Genomic DNA, 16,444 nt, shown 5'->3' with positions numbered 1-16,444 from the left:
TGGGAGAAAAAAATCTGGGAAATTCCTCTCCGACCCATCTAGGGGATCGAAATTCTTCCAGGAGATCACTCTGTCGCTATATTTTCTACAGTACTTACCTTCTGTAAAGGCGATCTCCACCCCAGCCAGGAACAGGAATAAAACCATCTCCTGAAATCTAACACAGAATTAGAACACAGTAGGTGCAGAACAAGGCTACACGGCTCCTGGGCCCACTCCACTACCCACAGGGCCATGACCATTCCGAACCTAGACTCATGTCCAATTTCCTGCCCGCTCCCCGTAACCCTTAATTCCCTTTACTTCTAGGAAACTATCTATTTCTGTTTTAAATTTATTTAATGATGTAGCTTCCACAGCTTTCTGGGGCAGCAAATTCCACAAACCTACCACCCTCTGAGTGAAGAAGTTTCTCCTCATCTCAGTTTTGAATGAGCAGCCCCTTATTTTAAGATTATGCCCCCTAGTTCTAGTTTCACCCATCATTGGGAACATTCTCACCGCATCCACCCGATCAAGCCCCTTCACAATCTTATATGTTTCAATAAGATCGCCTCTCATTCTTCTGAACTCCAATGAGTAGAGTCCCAATCTACTCAACCTCTCCTCATATGACCACCCCCTCATCCCCGGGATTATCCGAGTGAACCTCCTTTGTACTGACTCGAGAGCAAGTATGTCTTTTCTTAAGTATGGACACCAAAACTGTATGCAGTATTCCAGGTGCGGCCTCACCAGTATTGTTTCAAAGTTTGTAGATTTTTTAATGGGGCAGTTGTCTCTAGCCGACTTTTACAAGCAAAGCATTCAGAACCACCCGATGGTTATAAAAGCCCCCAGTGAAAGAATGGGTGAGGCACCATCTTTAGTATCCAAATTCACGCTGGCTTTAAGCTAAAGGAGTATTGTTACCAGCCGTCGTGACACAGTCTCTCTTCTTTTTTTCTAGTAGGTTCACAGGACAGTTTGTTGGAAATCACCTACCGATCGACTGTGCCGCCAGTGCTGTGCGACCCCACAACGCCCAAACCCGAAGACATCTGCCTGCCGCAGCTATGTGACGGATCGGACCTCCCCCTTCCTCTGGGAAGCCCGCTAGGTATGGACAACTGTCTGGTAAAACTGGAGTGCTTCCACTTCCTGCACAATGAAAAGAGGTCCCATGAAGAATTCATGGGAAGCCTGGAGCTGATCAAATTCCGCGAGTCAGGAATAGCATCTGAGTACGAGTCTAATACAGATGAGAGTGAGGAAAGGGACTGCTGGGTAAATGAAGAGTCAATTCGGTTAATGAATGTGCTGAAAAGGCAGGATATGGGGGATTGTCTTGATGATGAAATTGCAGTGTAAAAGCCACTGGTTCTATTTACAAAAGAAATTTAAATGTGATGAACTGGCCTGTTCTAATGGTCAACCAGACAGAGCTGTCATATGTAAATAATGGCGACGGATTTTCAGTTCTGACATTATCCTGTTGATTTAAAGTGACAGTAACCATTTGATATTGCTCACTGTGCAATCCGTTTAAAACCAATCTGTACTTCGCTTCTTTAAATATCAAGTTTCCTAAGTTTAAAAAAATATAAATGAAGCATCATCACATTCTTTAAACTTTGCGAAATGGTAGAAGCTTAGAAACACATGAAGAAGGAGGCTGCAGAGATACGATTATAAACAATTACTGAATCGGATCGGCGTAGGTATTGTCTCTTTAAGTCGTTACTTGTGTATTGAAGTCACAATCACTGAAAAATCCACCTAAAGGTCATTCCATCCTGTCTGCTGGCCACACCAGTATGTTACTTGTCGATAGTATATTTTGTTGGTTAGCAACAGACAGAACTGGAGAGTCCATACCTAAATAACAACAGAAAATGCTGGAAAAACTCAGCAGACCAGGCAACATCCGTGGAGAGAAATTAGAGTCGACGTTTCGGGTGAACCCTTTTTCAAAACTGGAAAGGAAATGAAATAGATCGCAAGGCAGGGCTGCGATAGAACAAAAGAAGTAAAGAGACATAAAGAGGTATTCAAAACCAGACGAGATGGTGATAGGACTAGTGGAGACAAAAGACGGGTCAGATTAGGTGTGAAATGTAGTGGCAGAATGAGAGACAGCTGCCATGTGGGAGAGAGAAAAAAAAAGGAAAGGGGGGGAGGGAAAACCCAAAACAAGGGGTGGAAAAAAAATATATAAGTAAAAATGTAATAGGGGCCGAGGTTATGATCTGAAATTGTTGAACTCGATATTGAGTCCGGAAGGCTGCAAAGTGCCTAATCAGAAGATGAGGTGCTGTTCCTCGAGTTTATGTTGAGCTTCCGTGGAACAATGCAAGAGGCCAAGGACGGTGTGGTCCGAGTGGGAATGGAGCGGTGAATTAAAATGACAGGCGACCAGAAGCTCGGGGTCACCCTTACGGACTGAACGGAGGTGTTCTGCAAAGCGATCACCCAATCTGCGTTTGGTCTCCCCAATGTAGAGGAGACCGCATCGTGAGCAGCGAATACAGTATACTAGATTGCGAGAAGTACAAGTAAATCGCTGTTTCTCCTGGAAGGGGTGTTTGGGGCCCTGGACAGTGGGAAGGGGGGAGGTATAGGGGCAGGTGTTACATCTCCTGCGCTTGCACGGGAAGGTGCCAGGTGAAGGGGAAGGGCTGTTGGGGGTGATAGAGGAGTGGACTAGGGTGTCTCGGAGGGAGCGGTCCCTACAGAATGCTGAAAGGGGAGGGGAGGGGAAGATGCGTTTGGTGGTGGGATCACTTTGGAGGTAGCGGAAATGGCGGAGGATGATCCGTTGAATGTGGAGGCTGGTGGGGTGAAAGGTGAGGACAAGGGGAACCCTATCATGGTTCTGGGAGGGAGGGGCAGGGGTGAGGGCAGAAGTGCGGGAGATAGAACGGACATGGTCGAGGGCCGTGTCAACCATGGTAGAGGGGAATCCTCGGTTGAGGAAATAGGAAGACATGTCGGAAGCACTGGTGCGGAAGGTGGCATCGTCGGAGCAGATACGGCGGAGACGGAGTAACTGGGAGAATGGAATAGAGTCCTTACAGGAGGCGGGGTGGGAGGAAGTGTAGTCCAGGTAGCTGTGGGAGTCGGTGGGCTTGTAGTGAATATTGGTCAATAACCTATCCCCAGAGATGGAGACGGAGAAGTCGAGGAAGGGAAGGGAAGAGTCAGAGATGGACCATGTGAAGGTGAGGGAAGGGTGGAAATTGGAGGCAAAGTGAATGAAATTGTCTAGTTCGGGGTGAGAGCAGGAAACAGCACCGATACAGTCATCAATGTATTGGAAAAAGAGGTGAGGGAGGGGAACAAAGAGTGTTCCACATATCCCACAAAAAGGCAGGCATAGCTAGGACCCATGCGGGTACCCATAGCAACACCTTTGATTTGGAGGAAATGAGTGGAGTTAAAGGAGAAGTTGTTCAATGTGAGAACAAGTTCAGCCAGGCGGAGGAGGGTGGTGGTGGATGGGGACTGGTCGGGCCTCTGTTCAAGGAAGAAGCGGAGCGCCCTCAGGCCATCCTGGTGGGGGATGGAGGAGTAGAGGGATTGTACGTCCATGGTGAAAAGGAAGCGGTTGGGGCCAGGAAACTGGAAACTGTTAAAGTGGCGGAGGGCGTCCGAAGAGTCGCCGATGTAGGTGGGAAGAGACTGGACAAGGGGAGAAAAGATAGAGTCGAGATAGGAAGAGATAAGTTCCGTGGGGCAAGAACAGGCTGAAACGATGGGTCTACCAGGCCAGTCCTGTTTGTGGATCTTGGGAAGGAGGTAGAAGCGGGCTGTGCGGGGTTGGGGAACTATGTGGTTGGTGGCCGTTAGTCCATACCTAATGCTTGTTCACGTGTCATAGTCACCTCGAGAATAACCTTGAGGGTCACTTAGCTACTAAAGGCAGATATTTGAAAGGATTTTTCGTTCTGGATTGTACCTCTCTCTGAAAGCCAATTACCACAAGCACCGTGTCCAAAATAATGAAGGTGGGAGTTTTACAACTAGCAATAATTTGCATCCATACGTCCCAATCTGTCTCTTGTGTCAAATTAAAAGCATTGTACAGCACAGAAAGGTCCCACATGCTTCCAAAGTATCTAGGCAGCAAGTTCATTAGTATGCGTTTAGCTATATACAGATTCATTATTAATTTTGGGCCCTGCCTTTGAGAAAAAGTGTTTGATAAATCATTTTTTTTCATTTTGGCAACACCATGACCATCAGTCATTCAAAAGTTATTATGCTTGAACTGTATAAAACACTAGTTAGGCCACAGCTAGAGTATTGCGTACAGTTCTGGTCACCACATTACAGGAAAGATGTGATTGCACTAGAGAGGGTACAGAGGAGATTTATGAGGAAGTTGCCAGGACTGGAGAATTTTAGCTATGAGGAAAGATTGGATAGGCTGGGGTTGTTTTCCTTGGAACAGAGCAGGCTGAGGGGAGACTTGATTGAGGTCTATAAAATTATGAGGGGCCTAGATAGAGTGGATAGGAAGGATCTATTTCCCTTAGCAGAGGGGACGATAACCAGGGGCCATAGATTTAAAGTAATTGGTTGGAGGTTTAGAGGGGAGTTGAGGAGAACTTTTTTCACCCAGAGGGTGGTGGGGGTCTGGAACTCACTGCCTGAAAGGGTGGTAGAGGCAGAAATGCTCATCACATTTAAAAAGTAGTTGGATATGCGCTTTAAGTGCCGTAACCTACAAGGCTATGGACTAAGTGCTGGAAGGTGGGATTAGGTTGGAAAGATCTTTTTCGGCCGGCACGGACACGGTGAGTCGAATGGCCTCTTTCTGTGGCATAAATTTTGATGATTCTATGTGATGTCATCACATCAAGATGATGCAATGCAGCTCTGGTTCTTCCATAAAGCAAGATTAGCCAAACAGAGACAGTGCCCTTTAACACTACCATTCACTCAAATGATGGACATGGGAGCAATGCTACCTACAAAACAATGTTTGGCTGTTGGTTCAAAGGGGGCTTGAATTATCATTGTTTTGGCAGGTGAAGACCCAGAGGAATTGCATATCCCTTCTGTTGTGATGACATCACATGTAGCCATTGCAATGAACTTTCTCTGACACAAGGCCGTTAGTGTGTCGTGAGTTGACAGATCGTGCCCTCGCCACACAATGGTTGGATGAGAGAAAGGGAGGAAATCCTCCTTTAATCTGAAGCATGTCAACTGTTGGTTTATAATAGACTGTGGAAAAATTCTTTGCAATCAACTGCTGATGGTTGGACTAATGACCTCCCATTGATCACACTGCAGTCTTCGAGATGGATCGTGGCAGGTTATCTTGCTGGTTGCTTTGCATGTGTTGGGAATCAGCAATATCAGCTCAAAATGGATCAGAATTTTGACTTGTCATTCAACTCTCACACTCAGGATGGCCTTCATTGATCCCCCACGAACGGGCTGGGAAAATAAAACAGACTCTGGAACTTGTATTCGGTCAATCGGCAAACGATTTTGAACACGTAAAACAAAGCAGATGAAAGATAAGGGGTGAAATAGAATAAAATAGGGACTATAGAGAATAGAAAATAATTGTAGAAGAAAGAGAATAGGGAGAAAAGGCAGGGCTGGGGAGAAGTTGTGGTTTTATATAGCAGTAGAATATTTAAATGTATATTTTAATTAGATACTTTATTACTGTAACACCTTAACAGCTTATTGATGGAATATTAGGGGATTTTCATGATTACTGTATTTCAACTCAATTCTTTTTTTTGAAAAGGTGGCACTGAGAGCTCAGAATTCCTTGGATGTGTCATTTATCCAGGGTTAATCCTCTTGTATAAGCATCACTGCTACCACTGATGTTTCATATTTCAAGCATTTGGGGCCTTTATTTTTATGTGGATTAAATCAATGGATGGCAGCAGAATAAAACCTCACATAAAACTGAAAACGAATAAATTCTAGCTGGAACGAATACCAGCAAGGGCTTTCTGGGCTTTTCAGGAGCCAGTTCATGGTTACAAATCACTCCAACTCCACCTTTGTGGTTTCTGACATTATATAAATCTTGATTTCATATTAGTGCCTTGCAATCACCTTATCTATTATTCTATACTTGATTGCATTTTATGACTGCTTTATTTATAGTCTGTGTTGAATATTCCAGTATGATGATCCATTTCGAAAATGAGAAGACAAATGAAAGAGAAGCAGGTTTGGCAAGATGCTCTCTTTGAACTGCTATAGTAGGGGGCTATAGTCTCGAGGGGAACAATCTCGTTGGCCCACCAATCGCGATGTGGGCTGTGTCCTCAGCTCTCATTCAGACCACATGGTGGGGCATCCCAGCATAGATTGCACCCTATGAAGAATATTATTCCTGACCATTGAGCCAGAGACCAAGCATTGACGTTGGATTCTCAGATCCAGGTTGGGCGTCCGGGGACGTGAATATGTTGCGGTGACTGCCTGTAGGAATGGGAAGGAAAGGGGAGGAACATAGGAATTATGAGGTGAAAAAAGACCGAAGCCCATCTAGTTCACCACCTACAATCCTGGTTGTCGTGTGATACAAGGATAGTGGAGTTGTTGACTAATCATAGCAATTAATCTCTATCAATTAGTCTACAACAGACCCAGACATGAGGCGAGGAAAACCCCAGTGGTGGAGAGCTTTAGAAACCATAGATCCAAAGTCACCTGTTCCTCCCAAGCCATGTTACACTTACCATGTTGTGTCTCAACTTACTCATACTGTGTCCCAATATATTATTTTCTGAAATAAATCCATCTAATTGGTACGGAGAATGAGAAATGAGATAAAACTAAAAGGGGGAAAAATTCAGTTGTTTGCGCCTCCCGTTAGTGCCTTAAGAGGGCGCTAATTGGGTCACAAAACAACTAGCACCCGGGCGCGGCGATGTTTGCGCCGCTCGCGAAATTAACTAGACATTTTGCAGCGGCGCTAAACACTACCGCCACGATCTCCTGCGCCGGCAGATCGTGACGTCAGTCGAGTGCGCAACGCCCCGGTAGCGCCCCGGACCAGATATTGAGTGGCGCCCCCTACCTTACTGCCAGTCGCTAGCAACAACAGGTTGAGGGGAGCGTTTTGCAGTCAGGAAGGGACTGGGGGAGCGCTATTTAAAGGCGACCGCTTCCTGCCTTTTTTTGTTGGTGACATTTTTGCACCACGCATTCTGAGAGAGAGGGAGAGAGACTTCTGGAGAGATTCAACACTGTGTGAAGGAGTTTTGCATATTGAGCAGCACTTTGCAGGTTGGTTTTGATTTACCCTTGTATCTATTTAGAAGAGACGGTGGGGGCTGCACTCTCAGCTCTTTCCCTGGTTGATGTACAGGTCCCTCCAGGCCGAGATTCAAGGCTGCAATGAGCAGGATGTGGATGGAGAGCAAGATCAACCCTCCCCTATAAGATAACAACAGAAAATGCTGGAGAAACTCAGCAGGTCAAGCAGCATCTGTGAAGAGAGAAACAGAGTTAGTGTTTCAGGTCGATGACCATTTGTCAGAACTCCCCTTTAAGAATTGGCCGGTGCCAGTGTGTCTGTGTTCCATTGCTGACTGACATCACATGAGCTTCGCCAGCGCTGTGAGGTAGCGCCTCGCTCCTTGGCCTTTGCGCCTTAAGACAGATGTGAAGCACCTGATTTGGCGCTCCAATCACCTCCAGGGGCGATAAAAGCCAAGTTTGCTGTCGGAGGCGATAATTAGTGCCAGGCACTAAACTTTGTGCACGGCCGATAATGGTGCCCCAAATGGGGCGATACCGAAATTTTCCCCCAAAGACTTTAAAGAAATATTTAATTCTGCAAGCCTATTGTTACATTGGCTTACGGGTTGATTCCGCTAGGCATCATTCTTTCCATCATGTATCTTCTCATGCATAGTACATGGACTAGTAAGAAAAGTGTTTGTCTGTAAAACTTTCTTTTTTGGTTGTAATACTTTTGGACATGAAGCTGAAGAGAATTCTTCCTGTACTTTGAAGTTGCTTTAAAGGACAAATTGTCATCATCCATGAGCCAGGATCATCCACAATGAGGTTGTGGATGAAAGTGCCTTGTCCATGAGTAATCAGACATTCTGGAGGGAAATCCAGAGGGAGCGGTGATTGTTGATCTGCCAGCAAAATCTGAGAGAGAGAAGTAGGGGCGTGAAGGAGACAGGTGAGGTTGGCCCTTGGGGTGTGCTAGGTGGGAAAGCTAGCAAGAGAAGACAGTGGGCCCGTTGGGGTTACTGCTCTTGACAAGACAGAGATTGGGCCCAACAGAGAATCCTGAGAGGGGCCAGAGAGGGTAACCTTAGGGCGATTCTAGCCCAACATGGCAGCAGAGCAGAAGGAATGAGGAGGATTAGTGATGGGTTAGGGTAGGAATCAAGGGGACAAACAAAGATTTGAAAGGTGGCATAGCTGGGAAAGAGGAGAGAAGGCCCAAGAGGAGCCAAAGGTAAACCAGGGCGATGGAAGTAATAGGGTCAGGTCTGTAACAACTATAATATCCATACGAATGGGTGCAAAATGAACTTGGGTTACATAGGCTTGGCAATGGTTAAGCGCAACGTATCCCAGTCATCCATCTAGAAAAACGTACAACCCAACCACCCCCTCCCCCCACATCATCTGACTGTCACTTAAATGGTTCCAAGGACTTTGCTGTCACTAGCCTGCCTGGAAGATAACTCTACTTCATGTATTGACCATACTTTACATGAAGAGGTTATTCCTGGCACCCGCTCTAGATTTCCATTCACTCAATTGAATCTATGTCCCTGGTTTTCTTGCTACAATTTACCTTAAATTAGTGCTCTGCATTAACCTTCACTATACGGTTTACTATCTAATGTGCATTGTTATGATGTATAATATACATTATAGTGTAACAGTTACGACACTTCAAAAAGTAATTTGTTATAAGAAGTGCTTTGCAAATCTTGGTATGATGAGGTGCTTTATTAGTGCTATTATTATAATCATTATATTTATTATATATAGCCAGAGCCCCCAAGTGTTCTGTAATTCCCAGGTTGTACAAAAAAACCCTTGCAATTATATAGCGCCATTCACAACCTCAGGATGTCCCAAAGTGCTTTACAGCTAATGCAGTACTTTTTGAAGTGTAGTCACTGTTGTAGCGTAGGAAACACGGCAGCCAATTTGCGCACAACAAGCTCCTATAAAAAAAAAGCAACGTGATAATGAGCAGATAATCTGTTTCAATGATGTTGATTGAGGGATAAACATTGAGGGATAACCCCCCTGCTCCTCTTCGAAATAGTGCCATGGAATCTTTTACGTCCACCTAAGAGAGCAGACAGGGCCTCGGTTTAACATCTCATCTGGAAGACGGCACCACTGACCGTGCAGCATTCCCTCAAAACTGCGCTGGAGTGCAGTGGAATGTAACATTTGCCACTGAATTTCTCGAGTGCCATTTCTTTCTCCCGTTTTGCGTGCCCAATGAATTTGCCCCATTGTAACTGTATTCGAACCAATACCTGTACCTAATGTTCTGAATCTGAACAGAGTCAGCTGACACCAATTTTCTCACCGCCATTGACACGCAGCTTCTTAATGTACCTACATTCATTTCACACCTGACAGACTTTAACTTCAGGTAAAGTGCAAAAGATGCAAAGTCCAGGGAGATTATGTACCCCATCAATCTCAACTTTTTAATCAATTAGCTTTGCACCAGCTATGAGTCCAGTTCACGAGGTATTTTCTGATTCAGAACACAATAAAATCCTCACTCTCACACTGCAGAATCCCCACTCTCACACTGCAGAATCCTCACTCTCACTGCAGAATCCTCACTCTCTCACTGCAGAATCCCCACTCTCACACTGCAGAATCCTCACTCTCACACTGCAGAATACCCACTCTCACACTGCAGAATCCCCACTCTCACACTGCAGAATCCTCACTCTCACATTGCAGAATCCTCACTCTCTCACTGCAGAATCCTCAAACTCTCACTGCAGAATCCTCACTCTCACACTGCAGAATCCCCACTCTCACAATGCAGAATCCTCACTCTCACATTGCAGAATCCTCACTCTCACACTGCAGAATCCTCACTCTCATACTGCAGAATCCCCACTCTCACACTGCAGAATCCCCACTCTCACAATGCAGAATCCTCACTCTCACATTGCAGAATCCTCACTCTCACACTGCAGAATCCTCACTCTCATACTGCAGAATCCCCACTCTCACAATGCAGAATCCTCACTCGCACACTGCAGAATCCCCACTCTCTCACTGCAGAATCCCCACTCTCACACTGCAGAATCCTCACTCTCACACTGCAGAATCCTCACTCTCACACTGCAGAATCCTCACTCTCTCACTGCAGAATCCTCAAACTCTCACTGCAGAATCCTCACTCTCACACTGCAGAATCCCCACTCTCACAATGCAGAATCCTCACTCTCTCACTGCAGAATCCTCACTCTCTCACTGCAGAATCCCCTCTCTCTCACTGCAGAATCCCCTCTCTCACACTGCAGAAGCCTCACTCTCACACTGCAGAATCCTCACTCTCTCACTGCAGAATCCTCACTCTCACACTGCAGAATCCTCACTCTCTCACTGCAGAATCCCCACTCTCTCACTGCAGAATCCTCACTCTCTCACTGCAGAATCCTCACTCTCTCACTGCAGAATCCTCACTCAATTTCAATTCAATTCAATTCAAATCGCTTTATTGGCATGACAAGGTACATCTTATGTTGCCAAAGCATCGAAAAACATTCATGGTTGTACACAAAAATACAGGTCTATCCATACAGTGTACAAACAGATATAGCCCTGAGTGTATAAATGTACATTCATATAATTTCTATATATTCATTTCTTATATTTAGTGGTTGTCCCTCTGTTTATGGCAAGCTGTAACGTAGTGTGCCGCTAAGGTTACACAATTTCTCTCTTCCCCTAGTAGGTATGGGAGTTTTTGGTCGTCATTCAAGTTTCTGAATTCCGGGCATATTTTTGTGAATTTTGGGTAGAAATTCTCCCTTATGCCCTGATAAACTCTCACTGCAGAATCCCCACTCTCACACGGCAGAATCCTCACTCTCACATGGCAGAATCCTCAATCTCACTGCAGAATCTTCACTCTCTCACTTCAGAATCCCCACCATCTCTGCAGAATCGTCACTCTCTCACTGCAGAATGCTCACTCTCACTGCAGAATCCTCACTCTCACTGCAGAATCCCCACTCTCTCACTGCAGAATCCCCACTCTCACACTGCAGAATCCTCACTCTCACATGGCAGAATCCTCAATCTCACTGCAGAATCTTCACTCTCTCACTTCAGAATCCCCACCATCTCTGCAGAATCCTCACTCTCTCACTGCAGAATCCTCACTCTCTCACTGCAGAATCCTAACTCTCACACTGCAGAATCCTCACTCTCTCACACTGCAGAATCCTCACTCTCACACTGCAGAATCCTCACTCTCAGTGCAGAATCCTCACTCTCTCACTGCAGAATCCCCACTCTCTCACTGCAGAATCCTCACTCTCACTGCAGAATCCTCATTCTCACTGCAGAATCCTCAGTCTCACTACGGAATCCTCACTCACTCTCACTGCAGAATCCTCACTCTCACTGCAGAATCCTCACTCTCACTGCAGAATCCTCACTCTCACTGCAGTATCCTCACTCTCACTGCAGAATCCTCACTCTCTCACTGCAGAATCCCCACTCTCTCACTGCAGAATTCTCAGTCTCTCACTGCAGAATCCTCACTCTCTCACACTGCAGAATCCTCACTCTCACTGCAGAATCCTCACTCTCTCACTGCAGAATCCCCACTCTCTCACTGCAGAATTCTCAGTCTCTCACTGCAGAATCCTCACTCTCTCACTGCAGAATCCCCACTCTCTCAATGCAGAATGCTCACTCTCTCACTGCAGAATCCTCACTCTCACTGCAGAATCCTCACTCTCACACAGCAGAATCCTCACTCTCACTGCAGAACCCTCACTCTCACTGCAGAATCCTCACTCCCACACGGCAGAATCCTCAATCTCACTGCAGAATCTTCACTCTCACACTGCAGAATCCCCACTCTCACTGCAGAATCCTCACTCTCACACTGCAGAATCCTCACTCTCACACTGCAGAATCCCCACTCTCACTGCAGAATCCCCACGATCTCGCTGCAGAATCCTCACTCTCTCACTGCAGAATCCTCACTCTCACACTGCAGAATCCTCACACTCTCACTGCAGAATCCTCACTCTCACACTGCAGAATCCTCACTCTCACTGCAGAATCCTCACTCTCACTGCAGAATCCCCACTCTCACACTGCAGAATCCACACTCTCACTGCAGAATCCTCACTCTCACTGCAGAATCCCCACTCTCTCACTGCAGAATCCTCACTCTCACTGCAGAATCCTCACTCACACTGCAGAATCCTCACTCTCACACTGCAGAATCCACACTCTCTCACTGCAGAATCCCCACTCTCTCACTGCAGAATCCTCATTCTCACACTGCAGAATCCTCACTCTCTCAATGCAGAATCCTCACTCTCTCAATGCAGAATCCTCACTCTCAAACTGCAGAATCCTCACTCTCACACTGCAGAATCCTCACTCTCTCACTGCAGAATCCTCACTCTCACACTGCAGAATCCTCACTCACTGCAGAATCCTCACTCTCTCACTGCAGAATCCTCACTCTCTCACTGCAGAATCCTAACTCTCACACTGCAGAATCCTCACTCTCTCACACTGCAGAATCCTCACTCTCACACTGCAGAATCCTCACTCTCAGTGCAGAATCCTCACTCTCTCACTGCAGAATCCCCACTCTCTCACTGCAGAATCCTCACTCTCACTGCAGAATCCTCATTCTCACTGCAGAATCCTCAGTCTCACTACGGAATCCTCACTCACTCTCACTGCAGAATCCTCACTCTCACTGCAGAATCCTCACTCTCACTGCAGAATCCTCACTCACTCTCACTGCAGAATCCTCACTCTCACTGCAGAATCCTCACTCTCACTGCAGAATCCTCACTCACTCTCACTGCAGAATCCTCACTCTCACTGCAGTATCCTCACTCTCACTGCAGAATCCTCACTCTCTCACTGCAGAATCCCCACTCTCTCACTGCAGAATTCTCAGTCTCTCACTGCAGAATCCTCACTCTCTCACACTGCAGAATCCTCACTCTCACTGCAGAATCCTCACTCTCTCACTGCAGAATCCCCACTCTCTCACTGCAGAATTCTCAGTCTCTCACTGCAGAATCCTCACTCTCTCACTGCAGAATCCCCACTCTCTCAATGCAGAATGCTCACTCTCTCACTGCAGAATCCTCACTCTCACTGCAGAATTCTCACTCTCACACAGCAGAATCCTCACTCTCACTGCAGAATCCCCACTCTCTCACTGCAGAATCCCCACTCTCACACTGCAGAACCCTCACTCTCACTGCAGAATCCTCACTCCCACACGGCAGAATCCTCAATCTCACTGCAGAATCTTCACTCTCACACTGCAGAATCCCCACTCTCACTGCAGAATCCTCACTCTCACACTGCAGAATCCTCACTCTCACACTGCAGAATCCCCACTCTCACTGCAGAATCCCCACGATCTCGCTGCAGAATCCTCACTCTCTCACTGCAGAATCCTCACTCTCACACTGCAGAATCCCTACTCTCACTCTGCAGAATCCTCACTCTCACACTGCAGAATCCCTACTCTCACTCTGCAGAATCCTCACTCTCACACTGCAGAATCCCCACTCTCTCACTGCAGAATCCTCACTCTCTCACTGCAGAATCCTCACTTTCTCACACTGCAGAATCCCCACTCTCTCACTGCAGAATCCTCACTTTCACACTGCAGAATCCCCACTCACACTGCAGAATCCTCACTCTCACACTGCAGAATCCTCACTGTCACACTGCAGAATCCTCACTCTCACACTGCAGAATCCCCACTCTCTCACTGCAGAATCCTCACTCTCACTGCAGAATCCTCACTCTCACACTGCAGAATCCACACTCTCTCACTGCAGAATCCCCACTCTCTCACTGCAGAATCCTCACTCTCACACTGCAGAATCCTCACTCTCACACTGCAGAATCCTCACTCTCTTACTGCAGAATCCTCACTCTCACACTGCAGAATCCTCACTTTCACACTGCAGAATCCTCACTCTCACTGCAGAATCCCCACTCACACTGCAGAATCCTCACTCTCTCACTGCAGAATCCTCACTCCCTCACTGCAGAATCCTAACTCTCACACTGCAGAATCCTCACTCTCTCACACTGCAGAATCCTCACTCTCTCACTGCAGAATCCTCACTCTCTCACTGCAGAATCCTCACTCTCACACTGCAGAATCCTCACTCTCTCACTGCAGAATCCTCACTCTCACACTGCAGAATCCTCACTCTCACACTGCAGAATCCTCACTCTCACACTGCAGAATCCTCACTCTCACTGCAGAATCCTCACTCTCTCACTGCAGAATCCTCACTCTCTCACTGCAGAATCCCCACTCTCTCACTGCAGAATCCTCACTCTCTCACTGCAGAATCCTCACTCTCTCACTGCAGAATCCTCACTCAATTTCAATTCAATTCAATTCAAATCGCTTTATTGGCATGACAAGGTACATCTTATGTTGCCAAAGCATCGAGAAACATTCATGGTTGTACACAAAAATACAGATCTATCCATACAGTGTACAAACAGATATAGCCCTGAGTGTATAAATGTACATTCATATAATTTCTATATATTCATTTCTTATATTTAGTGGTTGTCCCTCTGTTTATGGCAAGCTGTAACGTAGTGTGCCGCTAAGGTTACACAATTTCTCTCTTCCCCTAGTAGGTATGGGAGTTTTTGGTCGTCATTCAAGTTTCTGAATTCCGGGCATATTTTTGTGAATTTTGGGTAGAAATTCTCCCTTATGCCCTGATAAACTCTCACTGCAGAATCCCCACTCTCACACGGCAGAATCCCCACTCTCACACTGCAGAATCCTCACTTTCACATGGCAGAATCCTCAATCTCACTGCAGAATCTTCACTCTCACACTTCAGAATCCCCACCATCTCTGCAGAATCCTCACTCTCTCACTGCAGAATGCTCACTCTCACTGCAGAATCCTCAGTCTCACACTGCAGAATCCTCACTCTCACACTGCAGAATCCCCACTCTCACACTGCAGAATCCCCACTCTCTCACTGCAGAATCCTCACTCTCTCACTGCAGAATCCTCACTCTCACTACAGAATCCTCACTCTCTCACTGCAGAATCCCCACTCTCACACTGCAGAATCCTCACTCTCACTACAGAATCCTCACTCTCACTGCAGAATCCCCACTCTCACACTGCAGAATCCTCACTCTCACACTGCAGAATCCTCACTCTCACACTGCAGAATCCTCACTCTCACTGCAGAATCCCCACGATCTCGCTGCAGAATCCTCACTCTCTCACTGCAGAATCCTCACTCTCACACTGCAGAATCCCTACTCTCACTCTGCAGAATCCTCACTCTCACACTGCAGAATCCCTACTGTGACTCTGCAGAATCCTCACTCTCACACTGCAGAATCCTCACTCTCACTGCAGAATCCCCGCTCTCACACTGCAGTATCCCCACTCTGTCACTGCAGAATCCTCACTCTCTCACTGCAGAATCCTCACTCTCACTGCAGAAACTCACTCTCACACTGCAGAATCCCCACTCTCTCACTGCAGAATCCTCACTCTCACTGCAGAAACTCACTCTCACACTGCAGAATCCCCACTCTCTCACTGCAGAATCCTCGCTGTCACTGCAGAATCCTTACTCTCACACTGCAGAATCTCCACTCTCTCACTGCAGAATCCCCACTCTCTCACTGCAGAATCCTCACTCTCACACTGCAGAATCCTCACTCTCACACTGCAGAATCCTCACTCTCACTGCAGAATCCCCACTCACACTGCAGAATCCTCACTCTCACAGTGCAGAATCCTCACTCACTGCAGAATCCTCACTCTCTCACTGCAGAATCCTAACTCTCACACTGCAGAATCCTCACTCTCTCACACTGCAGAATCCTCCCTCTCTCACTGCAGAATCCTCACTCTCTCACTGCAGAATCCTCACTCTCTCACACTGCAGAATCCTCACTCTCACAGTGCAGAATCCTCACTCTCAGTGCAGAATCCTCACTCACACTCACTGCAGAATCCTCACTCTCACTGCAGTATCCTCACTCTCACTGCAGAATCCTCACTCTCTCACTGCAGAATCCCCACTCTCTCACTGCAGAATCCTAACTCTCACACTGCAGAATCCTCACTCTCTCACACTGCAGAATCCTCACTCTCTCACTGCAGAATCCTCACTCTCTCACTGCAGAATCCTCACTCACTCTCACTGCAGAATCCTCACTCTCACTGCTGTAT

At 46.7% G+C, this 16,444-nt stretch overlaps 1 protein-coding gene across 3 annotated transcripts in view; it reads left to right on the top strand.

Moving 5' to 3' along the window:
* nos1apa (nitric oxide synthase 1 (neuronal) adaptor protein a) overlaps positions 1-16,444 on the top strand; it is a 640,829-nt gene that overhangs the window by 537,196 nt on the left and 87,189 nt on the right. For 2 of the 3 annotated variants that reach the window (XM_085982290.1, XM_085982288.1), the window contains one exon: positions 950-1,099. In XM_085982290.1, coding sequence (XP_085838416.1) covers positions 950-1,099 — 150 coding nt within the window. The remainder of the gene's footprint in view (positions 1-949; positions 1,100-16,444) is intronic. The other variant, XM_085982289.1, reaches the window with a different exon arrangement.

The sequence above is a fragment of the Somniosus microcephalus genome, chromosome 3 (assembly GCF_052327205.1).
Source record: "Somniosus microcephalus isolate GS21.2 chromosome 3, FLI_Smic_1.0, whole genome shotgun sequence".
NCBI classification, from domain to species: Eukaryota; Metazoa; Chordata; class Chondrichthyes; order Squaliformes; family Somniosidae; genus Somniosus; species Somniosus microcephalus.
This window is presented reverse-complemented; position numbering and strand designations above follow the sequence as displayed.